We start from the raw sequence: 18032 nt of genomic DNA, 5'->3' as shown, positions 1-18032 counted from the left end.
AACTATCGATTTATAGACACCACCCCATGCTATAGTACTACTTCCAGAAATTGGTTACACATAGGCACAATGCACTATTATTATTTCTGAACATAATAAGTACTCTTTCAGTTTAATTGATGCATAAATTGGTTTTATAATTCTTGGTTGGTGAATTTTACTTTATTTGACCGAGCCAATCTGTTGTAAAACGTTACTGACTTGCCAGTATTTACTCCAATATTGTATTAATATGTAATAACACTACTATTATAACATTAACATATGCACAACATTTAATTAATTATCAGACTCTGTAATTTTAATTAAATTACAGAGTCATAAAATTAATAAGTCATCAAACTTATTATTCAAATCTCGATTTAATTAATATTTATATATTTCTAATAACCTATTTCTCCAAACCTACTTCCTAATAACAACCAGTTATTGTACACTGCAGTGACTAAAAGAAACCAGTGATGTGATCAGCCTATGCCAACTTCCTTTTATATTATTGGGAAAATGGAATCATTAACTGTTTCTTGAATATCATCAGTCCCATCAAGAGTCCCATCAGTCTTGATCTCCACCACCACCAGCAGAGGAAGATGTGTGTTAGGTTATTTTTGGGGATACTCAGTAGTTTTGTACAGAAAACAACTGGCAAATTGAAGATTAATAAAATTTAACATTACATGATCTGTGGAAAATAAGACATCATTGGTGAGAAAGACTTTTCATTAATTAAACTTCACCATTTTGGATTTATACAAACTCAGGTTGGGAAAAGAGCAATTTGAACTTTTTAAATTTTAAACTCTGTATTAATATAAAACGATCACTGTTTAAATACTATTAAACATTTTGAAAATATTACATTATTAATTTACAATTTGAATCTTAATTATTGGATTTTATGTGCACGCTTGATATGGACATATTTCTCATCCAATATTTTATTTGACATAAATTCTTTTTATTTGTCATTAATTCTATCAACTATACCCTGAGAACACAGGTGTTATTAAATTTCATAAATGTTACTATCAACTTAAATAACTTTTGACCTAACTTATATTTTCTCCTATTGTAATTAAATATTTTCTTTTATATACTTATAAATTCAATGTAATAAATTAATACCTCTCTTTCATTGCTAACAAAACCAAACTTGTATTGTTAATAATCATGTATTGAAATAAAATAGATATCTATGATAGAAAATATTCAGAGAACTTTTCAAATGGTATAGAAATTAATCCACAGAAACATCTCACTACATAAACAAACCTATTTATTTAATGTTACATTGTATAACTAAATAAATAAAAAGTTAAGTATATTTGCTATGGCTATAATTAAAGAAGTTGAACAAATTATTGTCAATATTTGAATAATAGTTTTTGTGTGACACATAAAAGTATTGATAACTTTAAACCGTTTCTTCATGCTGGGATTGGATTTGAAATGCTGTTTGCAATAACCAGAGTTGATATGGGGGAAGATAAAAGTTATAATTATAGTACAACTTGAAAGTTGGCATTTGAACAACTTCCTCAGAAGCTCTGTCAGATTAATCTATAAGCCTCTAATTAGTGATACTTTAGTAAACTGCAATGTACACAATAAAATCAAATAAGGAAATAGTGATATGCAATTGTTTGTGATGATGCTTTAGGGGTTACTAGACATTTTAGTCCAGTAAACCCATTAAGATTTCTTGATAATGTAGAATAAACCCTTTTAAAATGAAAAAAGTTGGTAGAATAAAAAAAATTCCAATTTTTTTGAAGACCAAAAGAAATTATTAATCATCTCTGTACCACCTGGTTTCAACAAAAGGGATGTTTTTGCAATTGCCAATTCAAAAAAGTGTTTTAAGTTCTTATATGGCAAAATAGAGCTCTAAAGGCAATAAAAATGTTTTAGAAAGTGTTATGTAAGCTGTTTATTAGAGAATAACAAATAATGACTCTACCTAATTTGTACATTAAATTGCTGTTTAGTTGAAATTAAAGAAATTCTAACAACAAATGATTAGGCAAGAGATACACAGCTGTACTACTAGAAAGAACCATATTATAGAAATATTATTAGTAAAAACTGGAAAAAACTATACATTTTTAACTATTAAATTTTGAATATACAGATGTTTAATATGAAACATTAATATTATCCAAACGAATTCCTAAAGATTTTAAACAATGTAATACCTGTTTGTTTATTTGTTATTGTTTTTATAATTATTTATTTATCAACCTTTTTATCTAAAAAATTGAATTAATGGTGTTTAGTCTATGTTGTTAAGTTTTCATATTTTAGAATGATGTAGTGGTTAATTTGAAGAGATATTGAAAGTATTTAATAATACTAACTATTACATTATTCCCTATACTGATTTAACACACTTGTAAATATGTATTTCACAATAGGTTATTCAGTTCAATACAGTTCATTCATGTTTAAAGACAATAAACTCTTTCCATAAAACACTCTAGAACCTTGAAGATTAAACAGGGTTCTACGACAGAATTGCAATAAAATCTTTCTTGAACATGATTTACGCAAACTTTTTATATTCTACACTATTGGAAGGGAAATCAAAGTGAAATAAAACTGCTAAAGGATTTTATTAAACATACAAATATAATGTCACTATTGCTACATGTGAACTACCGGTTTGAAGTGATTGATGGCATTAACAGTCCAGTCGTCCTGAACACCTTTTGTGAATTCCCGTATAAAACGGTAGTTGCAAATATACAGCTTGTCCTGATATTCTGGCATCATCCCCAAGTTGACAGGTAGATTCGCTCCTGAATCCTTCAGTTCTTGCAGACCCCGTAGTGCATGATAACACATTGTGATCTCCACAAATCTGCTCTGGTTTTCACCATCATTTTCTGGGAATAACACAAACAATTAGTTTTTAATCTGTGTATCCTAACAGCATACTTCATTACAAACACAGAACTTTCCAATAACTTGAGCGTTTTAAAATATAAAAGGAGTAGAAAAACAATTCATGCAAAATGTAATAATAACTTAAATTATCTCCTCTCATATAAAGATGATGATATTTGATGTTGTATGAGGACTATCCAGAAATTACCTATCTTTGAATAGTGAAGACTATCCAGCCATTAAGTAAAAGATATTTAAATAGCTGATGTGATTCAGAACTCTTACAAGTATGATATTATGTGTTTTCTACGATTAAAAAGTTTAAAGCACAAAAAAAATCCAACCATATGTAGTAATGATAGGAATCTTATCTCAGTAAAACATGAAAACTTGTGGAATTACCTTTTACAGAGTTATTAAACAGGATCGTTGTACAAAAAGAAATTTTTCAAGCAGGCATTTTTCAGTTATTTTAACTGTTATTATTATATATTAAAAAAATCAATGCTGAAACAAAGTTTTTACATTCACTTATGATAAGAAATTGAGGAAACCTCTCAGTGCACTTAGTCTTAAAAGAACCTTTGCGTTGCTTCAAAGTGACAGGATATTCAGGATGAGTAAGATTGTGGGTACCTATCCCCATGTTACATCCAGTATGAGAACGGTTAGTGGTCCATGAATCTCAGTCATGTCACCTCAGAAGGAGAGGCTAGCTCTGTTCCAACCTCGTCCAGATAAAGCTGGAAGATACTCCCTTGTGTTTAGACTTGCTAACACCTTTAACAATAAGGAAGTCATCCTGCACAGTAGACTAGACGTATCGATCAATCCTTTTACCTCAATATCTCAACATCTATTGCAATGGGTTGTCCAGATATATGTGACATCAGTATTTCATGTAACCAGTGTAGGTTATCTGCCTTATGTAAACCGGTCATAAGCCAAATACCACTCATTCACTGACTGATCACTGTATTTTAAGAATGACAAATGAACCTGAAATTTGGTAGTTTCTCTCATGCTCTATATGTGCAATCATGCACAGGTTTGAGAAATTATAATTGTAATTTTCCACTTCATGGGTACTTCTCAGAGAAAATAAAATATTTTTGAAAGAAATATTTACAATTTATTTTTAGTCATAAACAGATTTAGTTTACTCTTTCACTCAAAACATTTCTAATAACTGCTATGATTTCATCTCTTTATGAAATAAATTCCTCTCCCTAAAACACACATTTCTTATACAGAAATGAAGATAGGCTTATAAAATTTTGGACATTTGCTATCTTTATATGTGTAAACTTCAGTGTTATACTTTTTGTAAAACATAACAATGGCAAATGTCTGAAATCCTATTATCATTTCAAACCATTAAACAAAGAAATCAAGATATTCTCAGAAGTATTTCTAAAAATTTGATTTAAGCAAAATATGATGATAACCGACTTAATAAATATAGTACAACTTGATACAAAAACATTCTAGGCTCTAATTGTGAAATTCAGGTTTTTAAGATTTAAAATTGAAGTCATGCAAGACAATAAATATAATTATTTCAGTGAAATCTGGCATATAAAGACAATATGTCAAATTCTGGTCTAATATCTATAGAATTACAAGTACACCTGTGCATGTGTAGATATATAATTAAATAATGAACATTGTTAACTGCCAATTTGATATATTATTTCATTAGTAGATTATATAAGTATATATTCGGATACTCACTGTCTTCATTAGGAAACATCACCCCAACTTCATATGGAAAGCAGAAATAAATGTCATCTGATTTTATTGCAAACTCTTGTCTCTGTTTAAGCGAGAAGGTGGTCAAACTGTCTCTTACCAGTGTGATAACATCTGGAGTTACCAGTCCCGATAAATTGTCCAGATCACCCCTTGAGATTGTCCCCGAGACCGATTCCACGGCCTAAAACAAGTACTATGTAAAAATAATCAAATTTACACATTTACAAACCAGTTTCATACACAGTTCAAAATAAATAGTAATACAGTATTAAGATTCTGGCTCATAGAACATAAGAAGTGAATATAAACCAAATTGAAATAAGATTATTTACACATTTTCTGCATTGTTAAAATTTGTAAACTTTCTCATATTGGAGGTTAAGTGAAATAGATGCAAACTTTGCCTCTGAAATAATGCGTATTTTTAATTCTTTTCGCATTGTGACGTAAGTTACCGGTGACTCATAATGATGTATTATATCTGTGCCAATGAGGCACATGTGAGTTATGGATTAATATTCTTAAGAATTTCTTATAAATTAATGCTTTTACTGTTTTCCTGTCTTGATGATTTGTGAAATATGAGCCCGCAAGAAATACTTCAGACTATCGTGTACCATGTCGGGTGCACAATTGCTTAATTTTTTAGTTAAATTAATGTTTTAGGTATCCCTTGAGGTACTTGTAAAAACATTGAAAAAATAGATTGAAATAATTTGTTTGATATAAAATTGCAAAGCCCACATACCTTTTTCATTATACGTTTAATGTAAAAAAATGATAAAAGTTTTTGGTTGTTGTTATTAACAATAATTTTGACGGCACATAAAAAAGTCTGGAAATCAACGGTCATCGTAAACGTGTCAAGGACACTCTGACCTACAAATTAAACGCACATAATTACCTAGCTACATATATTTTAATATATTTCTAACAGCTTAAAAATTATTGGATGATAAACTAAATTGGCTACAGTATAATAAGTGCCCACCACAACAATGAAATCATCCATACTTATGCATATCTAAACTACCAAAACAAAAATTTCAATCCAAATTATGTTATAGGTACTTCAAATTTCAGTATAGTTCAGCGGTTAGTATATCTTAAAAAAACTAATAATTTAATAATAAATAAAAAACTATCTACACTATGGGTATATTAATAAAATGTAACAAACACAACGGTATAGCATTTAGTTACTTTTTACTATTGTGAAAGATAAACAAGTCTGACAGCTTGTGACAAATAACACATATCAATAATTGTACTTGTTGCCATAACTGAAATATCATACAAATGAGTTTACTTTGTTTGAATTAATTTGGAACAATATTATTATTCAATAAAATAAAATGAGTTGACAATAATTAATTATAATGTTTTTCAATTCGATAGTTTAGGTATTTCTAATCAATAATTTGGTACCCTGATTCAATTGTGGTGGTGGCTGCTTACTAATACTGCAACCACAAAATTAGAATTTAAGAGAGTAATTTTCCTACAGAACAACCTCTCACCTTTATCACATTGTATGGGTTGAGTATGATAAGTGGACCCGGTTTTTTATATAAAATTTTCAAACTATATTACTAAATTATAACCATTGATATAATCAATAGATATTGATTAATAATTTGAACAATTAACTTAAATCCTCTGTATCAACAGCTATAAACAGTTTCAGATAATATAGGAATATTTTAAATTTACTTAAGTGACTTTGTTTAATTTAGCAGTCAATTTTAGAACACTAAACAAAATTGTTTTAAAAGATGATAAAAGATGTTTTTGTGGCTTCAAGACATTGGGCTGGTACCAAAAATCCCATTATATAAAATTTTTGGAAAAGAAACAAATTCAATTTTATTGTGAGAGAAGCAAATTTGATCATGTTCAGATTGTAAAAGTGAAGGTGATGTTGGGCATAATTTCATGATGATTTTGTGATGTAAAAATGCACTGAAGAACAATTTTTCAAAGGACCAAAGTTTGGACTGCAACATAGTACTTTTTTGGATTTCATGTACTTTTTTCCAGAAATCAGGCAAACTATGATTTTTTTTAATTTTTGAGTGCAGTTCCGATTTACACAGCCCATCAAGAATTAGGATATCTGACTGGCTGTCAATTTGTAGGGAGGTTTGTTTTGTATAGATTGATGAACAATTTAATGAGGACGAAAAGCTTGGCATGTCCTGGAGTGGTGGTGGAAATAGATGAATGCAAAATGAGAAAACAAAAATATAACAATGGGTGGTTAAAAACAACATATAAGGAAGACATGTGGTTAACATGGGTGGAAGGAACATATAATTTTTAAATCTAGCAGTTAAAAGTTTGTGGAGGGCCATTGAAAAGTGGCATACTAGCCGACCTGCACACAGATTATCTCTGTGAAATTTATACAGAAGAAGAGAGGTACAGTTTTCTGAAGACGACACATTCAAGCATTTCTTGAAAGCAGTTAAAAATTGCTACCCAGGAAGAAACCCATATATGGATAGTTCCACAAGTTTCCATTTTCGATTCTAAATATTGTTATGTTATCATTTTATTTTTCTATTCTGATGCTTTGTTATTATTTCTTAATTATTTATGAGTTTTCCTATTTTTGGTTATAAATTATTTGTTTGATCATTCTGGTTCATTTATTAACCCTTTGAGTGCCACGGCATATTTTCCCAAGTCATACGCATAAATTGCCGGAGCATTTCCTTCTGTTTTGCAAGCGTGTGTGGAAAAAACTATATTAAAAAAACTATTCAACCGATTTGAATAATTTTTTTTAGTTTGTGTGTTATAAAACAAGGTATTTTTTCTATATAATATTATAATTTTATTTTTATTTACACAAAAAGAATATAGGTTATAACAAAAAACTAAAAAATGAAAAAAAATAAATTTCAAGTTTGAACTAAAATTTTATTTATACAATATTTTTTTTAAATTTTTTTTAGCTATACCATATGAAAGAGCATGAAAAACTGAACAAAAATCATGCATAATATGGTGTGTTACAGTAATATTTAACCAGATACTGCAATATATACAAAATACAACAGAAAGCAATTTTTGTTCAAGTTTGTCAAAAGTTTAGAAACAATATTATAACTATCCTATTTCACTCAATGAAGTAAGACGACTGTAAAATACTAATTATATAAAAAGTATATAAAAATATACACAGGCCTACAATAAAACCTTACTTCACCTAAAATCAATAGTTTGATTGGAACTTGCGTTTTACTTCATCACCAATCCAACAATAAAATATACGTCACTAAACACGAAAAAAGAAGTTTATAAATGCATTGTAAGTTTTACTGAACACAATTGCAGAATAGTAATAACAACAGTTTTCAGCATAAACACACGAAACTAGCACAATGTAAACACACAACAAACGAAACTGTGTAGTTAATGGCAACAAGTAGCAGCTGACCAACTATTGCGTCATCTGTTTTTTTTCTGATGGCAAATAACTACAAGGGGGCGGTGAACAATAAAAATCAATCACAATCGATTGTTCGAAACTTGTAGATTGCCGTGAAATAAGTTATTTGTCAAAACAAAAATGAATTATATGTGATATTAATTAAATACAAATCGTCTACTGGGTAGATGCCGGGAATTTATGCACATTTAACAACATCTACTATGTAGACGCTGCGGCACTTAAAGGGTTAATTATGAATATTGTTATAAATATTTTAATGTTGATTGTCTAGTACTCAATAAACAAATAGGTACTTTGGGATTATACCGACCACACCAGTATGAAGAACACAAAAATAGAAATTTATAGAAACAAACATGATAGAACGAAAAAACAACTCTTCAATTACAAAATTACAAACTTACAAGCATTTCCAGGTATTGTGATCGGTATTGTTGTCGCTGTTATCTTATCTTTCTCGAGAATCCTGATTACGGCAGGCCGCGCGGCATCACGTGATTTGCACGGTACATCATTGCCTTTCCATTACAATTCAATTTATATTTCTGATTAGCCCCTCTAGAATTTGATATTTTACTGATAGGTACTATCTCGAGGGATGTTTTTCTTTCGTCGACATCAGCGCGGGGCAGCACCGAAGGTGCTGTCGAAGCCCGCGCTGATGGCCGGAGGCACTCGCATTTTGGGTGGCGGAATGTGATCAAGAATAAAAACAAGTTTTGAGTGTTTTTTTAATAAAAAGTTTAGTTTGGTAAATGTTTGTTTTTGTTGAATTTTTGTGTTTGGAGAAATGTAGAGGTAAAACACGGAAGTACAACAAAGCGATGCACCAGCTGAACGGGCGGCGAGACTCTGCAATCACGTTATCTACTAGACGCTCGACTTTGACCTCTGTCTGAGGATGGGGAGGTGTTTGCGATAAGACAATTCCTGTTTTATATTGACGAAATATTGTTCTACGCTAATCTAGTAATCAGTAGAAACGAAATGTGAAATAACGATTCATGTCTGGGTGTGGTCGGTATAATCCCAAAGTACCAACAAATATTAGGTATCAATGATTATACTAATCGATATAAAAAACCAGGCCCGCTTATCGTACTCTACAACATTGTATTGTTACATTGGGATAGACTTCAATAAGTGGCCTACACTCGTTTTTCAATTACAATTATCGATTGGTTCAATTGTTTTTATCTGAAGGAATAATTCAATATTACAATTTATTTAACTTAGCATATGATTTCAACTTATTAGTTATAGCAATTTTAATGTAAACAATAAACAACAAGAAGTAACTAATTTCTGAGATTTTGAAAATGGTGATGAATACGAGGAAAATATGTGAGATATTTCTCAGACGAGACGAAATTTGTTTAAGTGGCTTTAAGATGTGGGTTTGGCTCCTGGTAACTCATGGGGAGAATTCTTTCCTCCATTTCACAAATGGAGTTATCCATTGATATCAAGCTGGATTAGTTATAAATCGATGGAAAATATTATTCACAGGACAGGTTAGGCTTGTTTACTTCTGGGATAAAAATAAAATGAATTGTTTAGGTCAGTATACCCATACAGATTAGAGGATCTCACCTGCTTTGATCCGGCAACAAAGTCAGGTAGATTAAATTCATGATCGAAGTATCGCATTATTATAAAATTTGATAAGATCCAGTTTCTAACAGTCTTGAACACACTGGGCCATACAACTTGTGGAAGGTTCATTATTTTTGGTAAATCTTGTTCTTTATTTGAACAGTAAGATCTACACCCTAAGATCGGCAATCCTGTAAGCATTAAGCTTTTTATTGGTATCATTGGATTGTGATAACCATTTGAAAGGAGAGGTTTTCTTTGAATAAGAAGGCACATATTTCTTGATGAGGAGTGGTAATTGAGGTTAGGGACACTTTTCACCATGAAATTGAAATTTCTGTTAGCACTAGAATAAGAACCACCCCAAACGTTAGAATTCGAATTAAGTACGAATTTCACAAGTATTTTATTACACATCTTAGAAAATATTAAGCGTCAATAGTCTTAATATCCTAACCATTCAAACAAAACAGTAATGACATAACCTACTAACTAAAATAAAATGCTCAAAAACGTTACTGTACTGGTGTACTGTACTATTCATTTTTATCTGATTCGACTGCTTATGGCAAGCTTGAGTTTTTAACCATGTAGTTTCATTCTTTCACAAATTGAAAATTCATATTAAGCGAATTTACTATATACTCCATGAAGCGGTCGATCCATTACAAGAATGGATTATATATTTAAAACACTACACATTTCACTGGTTTATTTGTAATCCTATAATAAATGTTGACCTGTGATTACGGTTTAGCTAAAAACAGTCCGTTACAGTGCTTCGTGTTATTTGACACCGGTTATCTAATTTGAATCCTGCACAGTGGTTAAATTACACAGTTTACCAGGGGAAAAGACCAATTTTGACGTGACAACGTCTTAAATTAGGTTGCGGCTCGGAGTCACTCATGAAAAAGTGTAACGCCCGGTAACGTTACGATGCCCGTCCAGTGGGTCCGCCGCACGGGATAAAGCAGATAACTGTGGGTCCGCCGCACGGGATAAAGCAGATAACTATGTTTATTCGTGAAAATGTGGAGTGCTTAGATTCGTCATTTACAACAATAAAGGTAAATAATTGTACACTGATATTTCATTATCGTAAACTATGATTGATTGATTAATTGTTAGATTGACTCAAAAGTTGAGAAATTGAGTTTATAGGTTATGTCATACTATTGACAAATGTTGATAGTGTTAAGTAAATTATTAGTTTAAATCACTCTGCAATCAATCGTAATTCAGTCGATTGAGAAGAAACAGCGCGTATTGCTAGTCAAACATTTAAAATAACAAATTATAACCTCTAACCTGTCATAACAGTGCGACCAAACAAACGAACTAAACCGACCAATCACCACGCGCGGAGTTAGAATTTAACTGTGTTTAGCAAGAATTTCAAATTCCAATTTTAGTAAATGTTTTATTTAACTTTACCATTTACAATAACAAATTTTAATTAATTTCAAATTATGTACAATGTTTTAGTAAACAAAATATATTTCTATAGTTAAAATTTGTGCAATTCTTATTTTCATTCAATTCCTTGTTCCTATTGTGCAATTTAATAATATTCATATCAATAAATATTCTACCGAGAAAAAGACGTTGTCACGTAAAATCTTCGCCCGTAAAACCGACTTTACAGGCAACCATAATTTTTTTGTACACATCGCGTATAATGGCTCTTTCAATGTTCTTACGTTTTGGTAGGCTGAGGTGTCCTACGAATAACAACAAAATTATACTAACATGGTAACATAAATTTAAAGCCTACACTTGTGTTGAAGATATCCAAATTTGAAATACACTAAAGAGCTTAAAGTCTGAAAAATAAATGTCCTATTACTTAATTGTCTAAATATAACTAGCCATATTATAAATAAAATATCCTTTTTAATTATATACCAAATAAAATATCAACTCGTAATATAGACCAACACAGCGAATAAACCAGTCGCTCTGCGCTGTCTGCTGACTTCAACCTCTACATTATTCGTAGAGAGGTTTTAAATAGTTGCTGGAACACGTCGTCCTGTTGAGGCTGAAAGGGTTAACTGAATAATTAAATATACATTCAATATTGTTGTTACTCTTTGGCATATATTGTTGTTAACTTTGATTGTTAGCTGACTGAACTGTATCAAAATCACAGCTGATTGTAGTTGGCAGGCAGCTGTTCATTCAGTTGCTCGTTGGTTGTTGGTTAGTGCCGGAGAATTGAAGTACATTTTATCAGGAGGTACTGTCATCAGAGGTTTATTGATGTTCCTCATATAACAACATTACTTAGATTGTTAAACAGGCGGTCTCATTGACATACATTTATATTAAATTTCAATATCTACAGTAATATAAGATAATTGCTATAATATCGTGAATAATAATATGCAATAAATTTATGATATATACTATTTATAATACTGTTCAACAAGGTAATTGGTTCAATATTATTTTTAGTAAATAGGCTACACGTTAGTTCCTAATATTTTAATTGTTTATCTACCTTTATTTCAGTGTTTATAAATAAATAAGTAACCCTCCTCTTTTCCTAGAATAAATTACCAGCTATAATAGATTCAAAATATAGAATCAGGCTACCATAAAAACTCCCATTATCAAATTTAAACAAGTAACCTAGTATTAGAATTTGTATTCAGTTCATTAGATAGTGAATAAAATGTAGAGTGTAATTGCTCCTATTTGGGTCCTTTTTTTTGGCAATTATTTGATTGTTGAAAGTGAATAAGATAGCTAGTAGAGCTAGCTATTTACTGAGCAATTGTTCAAGATAACAAGTTAATGAAAATTTCAGATGCAACATAATAAGTAATAATTTTGTGAAGTTGTCTGACGATGGAATACTCAATTCTGAAAGGCCTTACAAAATTAAATTAATATTAGAATATGTGTTATAATTTCACTAGAGTTATTAAATGTAATTAATAAGTTAAACTTGTAAGTTAAGTTAAAGATTGTAATATTGAATTATTCACTCAGATAAAAAGAATCAGAATTTTAGATAAAAACAACCAAACAACAAGTCTAGGCCGCTTAGATAAGTTTACCCAAAAGTAATAATTTTATTGATGAATGGTACTATGCATGGTATTTTATTTATTAAATGTACATTGGAACTTCAATATATCGAACCTCAAGAGGAAATACAAAACTTCGATATATCGAGATTTTCAATATAATGAGGTTTGAAATATCAAGGCTATTTGAGGCAGACTTCGATATATAGAGGTTTACAATCGTTGTGTTATTCATTATATCAAGGTTAACTCAGCAGACTTCGATATATAGAGGTCCATAACAAATACATTAATAATGTAGGCTTGATTATGAATACTTTATTGAAAAATATGTTGTAAGAAATTATAACAAGTATTTGTATATAAATTAAATTTATTAATTTTAACGTGAAATACAGTATTACAGTATAAATGGGAATGTAAAATAATAATTAAAAAAGTTATATAAATGCAATATTTTTGCCATAGCATTTTTTTCCCAAAATAATGTCACAATTTGAAAAACTAACAAATGCAGTTCAAGGAGTTAACTTAAATTCACTTGAATCATGGTAACATCTAAATAAAACTGATTGTGGAGAGGTGATTCACTACTGGCAACAACAGAAAGTGTCGGTAGTGGGATTTCAAGTCTCGACATGAAAAATATGGTACTGTACATCAGTTCTTTGCACTGATAAATAAAATAAAATCATTAAACTGAAACTTTAACATACCGAATTCTTGATAAATTGAAGTTTAGACATTCCCCTGAATGTGCCATTTACTTCAATGCTAAAGTGAATTTCCTCCGTCTCTGTTTTGGTCCTAGACCTTAGTGTCATGGTGTGTGTAGGAATTTTGTTGGTTGAGGTTCGTTTGAAAGTTAACATTTTTTAGGTTTCCTAGTTGGTTCTTTTTTTTAAATATTGGCACTGAAAGTGGACTATAACCTTAACCGAAGGTTGTCTTAGCAGTAGGTCTGCTAATTACATGTATGAAGCCTCAATAAACCTTCCCTCTCTACTATTGCTTTCTGTCTCATTGTTTCAGATGACGCGTTGCGAGGCCACAGGAAGTAGCGGCATTGAGTTTCTTGTTAGTATCCCACTTTTACCACAATTGTTGCACTTCTTCTTCATCTGATGTGAGGCCAATGACAGCATACAAAACTCCCTGAAAGTTGCTACTCTAAATAGTTGTTTACACATTTTTTGTTGCGATTTTATAACATATTGTTTTGAAATTTTCAGGTACAACTGACTGGCATGAATTATGTTATGGTGTGTGAAGAATAACATACTGTAAATTCTTTTGTAGTTAACGACAAGACTTGTAAATCCTTAAGTTATTCTGTAAACTGTACTCAAAGTAATTATGAAAAAGAAAGAACCTGTCTCGACTGGAAAGAGGACAGTTAATCTTGAGCTACACAATCAGCTGTTAGGTAAGATTAAAAATTCTCTTAAAAGTCTAATATTTTGCAAACAAAAAAAAAGTATTTTGTAGTATTTTAATAATTTAAATACGCAAAATTCTTTATTTAACTACTATTTAATTAATTACATATATTATAATTGAGAGTAATAATTATTATATAGGAGAGAAAAAGCAATTCTTGTAATTTGAATGTATTACTTTTTGTTAGGTACAATGCCTGAAAAGATGTTAAAAAAATTGAATAACTCAACATGATTTGAAATTCATATCGGCTCTTCTACAGAACAGAAGCAGACCACATAGAGTAGGCCAATTACCAGATTGTGGAATGGTCCCACCCAATTACTATAAATGTTTTACAACTCTATTCAAGCTGCACAATTTTTACAGATAATATATATTTCAATTATAATAATTACAGTAAAAAATATGTACAATATACTCGTATAATTGCTGAAGTACTATTATAGTATATTATTTATGATTTAATAAAAAAATCCTTGCAAAATTAAAAGTGATGTGATACCACTACTGTGGTTTTAACCTTTACATATACAGGGTGTAAAAAGTCCCGCACTGGCTTGGTAACTCCCGAACGATTACAGGTAAAGCAATACAACTTGGTACATTATTACTGCACCTTTAAATGTACTTTTTGAAGTAACTACCATATATTTGTCATGTCAAGGAGATGGCCCACAAGGAGTCACTTAAGATTTCCTTCTGACTCCTTGCGGGCCATCCCCCAAGAAATGTTTTGATGTGGTGTGAGGCAGAAGAATGGATGTTGGTTATGTCACTGACATGTAAGCCCAAGAACTAAAATGATATATTGATTCTAACAATTTTATACTGAACGATTATAAAATAGCTGATTGCACTTATGAAATAATCATGCCAGCTAAAAAAGGTCTGTAGACGATCTTACTGACTCACAACCTAACAAAATAATGTTTCTTTTGGTATACATATTTAATAATTAGTTTCTTCTAGTTGTTGCTTTGGTGTCTGTAAACTTGGTACTATGACTTAGGGGACTGACCGAAAATGTTTTTAAGTTAGTTATTGTAGATTGAACTAAATCACAGGTAGTAGATTGTTAGTTTCTCGGCTGTACATGCACATTGGTAGTAGCTACATAATTTTGTACATCTATACTCAACAAACTGTAAGAAATTCATAATTTGAAGTAACTAATTCTAAATTTTCATGGAAAAAAATGTGGTTTTGCAAATAGTTTGTAAGTAATTAATTTAGATGATAATACGTAACTTGTGTAATTTTCAGAGTTCATGCCATTTTTTGTTGGAAAGCAAGAAGTTTTTAGTTAGTTCTATATTTTAATCTTACTATTTATTGTACAAGGAATTGTGTTTTATATTTGTTTAAAGTAAGTATTAAAGAGTATTTTCAAGAAGACATGAATTGAAACTAAATGTTAATTTCAGAATCTGATGCTGGTATCATCGCATCTCATGTTTTTGGAGATGAAGGATTAAAGACAATTTTCGTTCCAAGTCAACAGAACGAGGGTGTTTCTCAAAAGTTAATGTAAGAGTTATTAATGCAGTAGAGTTTCCTAACTATACTGGTTGGGACTGGATCATAAAGGAGTACATCATATAGTTCAACTAGTAATTTTTGCATGGTTTTGAAGCAGTACATAACAAATAAAAATATCTTTTTATAGCATGTATAAAAATGTATTTAATTTGTTTGTGCAAATTTCTGTAGCAGTTAAAATGTAAGATTAAAAGCAAACAGATAATTAATTTTCCCTTTCTATTTAATTCTGTAACAGAATGTCAAATTGATAATTGATATTTTGTAGTAAATGTTAATAACTAAGAAACTTTTCAATGTACTTGTTTCATAATTAATTAAAATTTAATGATAAAAACTCTCTTATTTATTTATTACAGATTAAAAAAAAAGTAAAACTGGTTGAAAGTTTATCAAGCTTAGAGATAATATATGACATAATTTACTTCACTTTTACGTATATGTATTTATTCACAACAAATGTTGTGCACAAAGAGAATGAAACCACTGATCAGTTAAAAATCCAAAATCATAAACAGTCTGAACATGGAGAATTTGTAAAAAATTAGAATAAAAATAAATGAAAATCAATTTGTTAAAGAATAATAATATAATTTTGTTTGCACAATTTAATTAAGCTCCATATTGTTAGGAATGTAAAATACCTAGGTTTTTATGAATTTAGGTAAATACCCAATTGTAAAAAATACTTGGATATTTTGAATTTTAATTTAAAATTCTGTCTTGGATTAAGTTAAACATTGGGACATGTATGGAAACTCATTTTTCACAGTTGTTAAAACACTATAAAGTGTTCTTGGTGATACTAACAGAAATAAAATTACAATTGGGGTGGCATTAAGGTTAAAAATTAGGAAATAGAATAAAATAGGTCTAAACTATAAACAGTTCAGAAATATTGCTTTAGAAGTAAACAATGCATTTTAAGTATTTATAGAAAGATTCATAAATTACATTTACTCTGTACATAAAAAAAATTTAAGATTCTTCTGCACTTCTTTAAATATTACTATTTTTATTAGACCTATTCTTATTATGAATGTAGCAAGCACACCCTACTCCCACATCTTAGTTGAAATTTGCCATAAATTAAAGTGAAGCTTTTGATAAAAGGATTTTAAAGTTTTAATTACAATTTTGCATTAACCTTAATTTGTTTTGGATTTGGTTGGATGAACATAAAAACAAACATTTTTAGATTGGTCTTATGGGTAACCATAATGACAATGAAAAAAATCATAGGGTACAAAGATTTTTAAACAAACTTAAGTACAGCCATTTTTAATTTCAACATGTGATATATAGTAACATGTGATATATATTGTAACATGTGATATATATAGTAACATGTGATATATAGTAACATGTGATATATATTGTAACATGTGATATATATAGTAACATGTGATATATAGTAACATGTGATATATAGTAACATATGTTATGAGGGTTACTTTATTGGATTGGTTGGTAAGACTTTCGTTATTTTCTTTTGGGTCCTTTTGATACTCAGTTGTGTCGATTTATTTGTTATTATTTTCTTTACATCATTATAATACACATACACAATCATGTCAAACATTTGTATAAAAATGTAAAAACAATATACAGATATAGATTAAAAATATAAATGATATGCTGACATGTCCATGACAAAAACAAGAGATATCAGAGGCTTTAACTATCACTGTCTGAAAATGTATTAGAAATTTTACCAAACCAAAATTGAAATGGTTTATTTGTATATATACAAGGCATGAGATGGTACATGTCCTTCCATCAGGTTTGGTTGAGAATTAGTAAAATCTATAACTCAGGGTGATATCTCGAGAATGAATTGAACTAAAGGCTTTAAAATTTTATATATTTTGCTTAACAATCACAAAATGTCCTGGAAAAATACTTCTTTTGTCTGACTGTCTGTTTGTTTTCTAAGGGATATCTGAAGAAAAAAATTGACAGAGGGCTGGTGTAATCCGACCATGTAACAAATTAAGTTCTTATTTAATAATTCTGGTACTTTGCTGTGTACAGGTACAATACTACCGCAATAAAATGTTACCAATCCTATACCATACTGAACAGTATATATTAAAACATAAAAAGGGTTTCCCTAACATTTTATTGTTGTTCAAGAAATAAAACATGAAAAGCATCTCGAGAACTAAGGAAGAGAATACCAGGCAAATAGTTTTAAATACCTGAATGTACTTTTTTACTTTATTAATTTTGAAGAATAAATATTGTTGATAATTTCCATTTAAGACATATAACAACTATGTTTCAATCCTTGTTTTACTGAAAACTTCATAAAA

At 29.9% G+C, this 18032-nt stretch overlaps 2 protein-coding genes across 4 annotated transcripts in view; one reads left to right on the top strand and one right to left on the bottom strand.

Moving 5' to 3' along the window:
* Positions 1-2593: 2593 nt before the first annotated feature.
* LOC124355001 (m-AAA protease-interacting protein 1, mitochondrial) lies at positions 2594-10231 on the bottom strand. Its single transcript, XM_046805866.1, has 3 exons — positions 9695-10231; positions 4621-4822; positions 2594-2885 (listed from the first exon to the last, which is right to left on the bottom strand). Exons 1-3 carry the CDS (start codon positions 10112-10114, stop codon positions 2644-2646), a joined length of 864 nt encoding a protein of 287 aa, XP_046661822.1. The 5' UTR covers positions 10115-10231; the 3' UTR covers positions 2594-2643.
* A 1652-nt stretch (positions 10232-11883) lies between these two features.
* The window catches only part of LOC124355000 (E3 ubiquitin-protein ligase RNF123), a 60756-nt gene continuing 54607 nt past the window's right edge, over positions 11884-18032 (top strand). Inside the window, exons 1-3 of one of the 3 annotated variants that reach the window (XM_046805865.1) lie at positions 11884-12132; positions 13968-14161; positions 15603-15705. In XM_046805865.1, coding sequence (XP_046661821.1) covers positions 14092-14161; positions 15603-15705 — 173 coding nt within the window. In that variant the 5' untranslated portion in view covers positions 11884-12132; positions 13968-14091. Of the gene's footprint in view, positions 12133-13842; positions 13862-13967; positions 14162-15602; positions 15706-18032 lie in introns of those variants that run through there. The other 2 variants (XM_046805863.1, XM_046805864.1) reach the window with 2 other exon arrangements.

Source organism: Homalodisca vitripennis, chromosome 2 (genome assembly GCF_021130785.1).
Source record: "Homalodisca vitripennis isolate AUS2020 chromosome 2, UT_GWSS_2.1, whole genome shotgun sequence".
NCBI classification, from domain to species: Eukaryota; Metazoa; Arthropoda; class Insecta; order Hemiptera; family Cicadellidae; genus Homalodisca; species Homalodisca vitripennis.
Note: the sequence above shows the minus strand (reverse complement) of the source record. Positions and strands in the feature narration are given on the sequence as shown.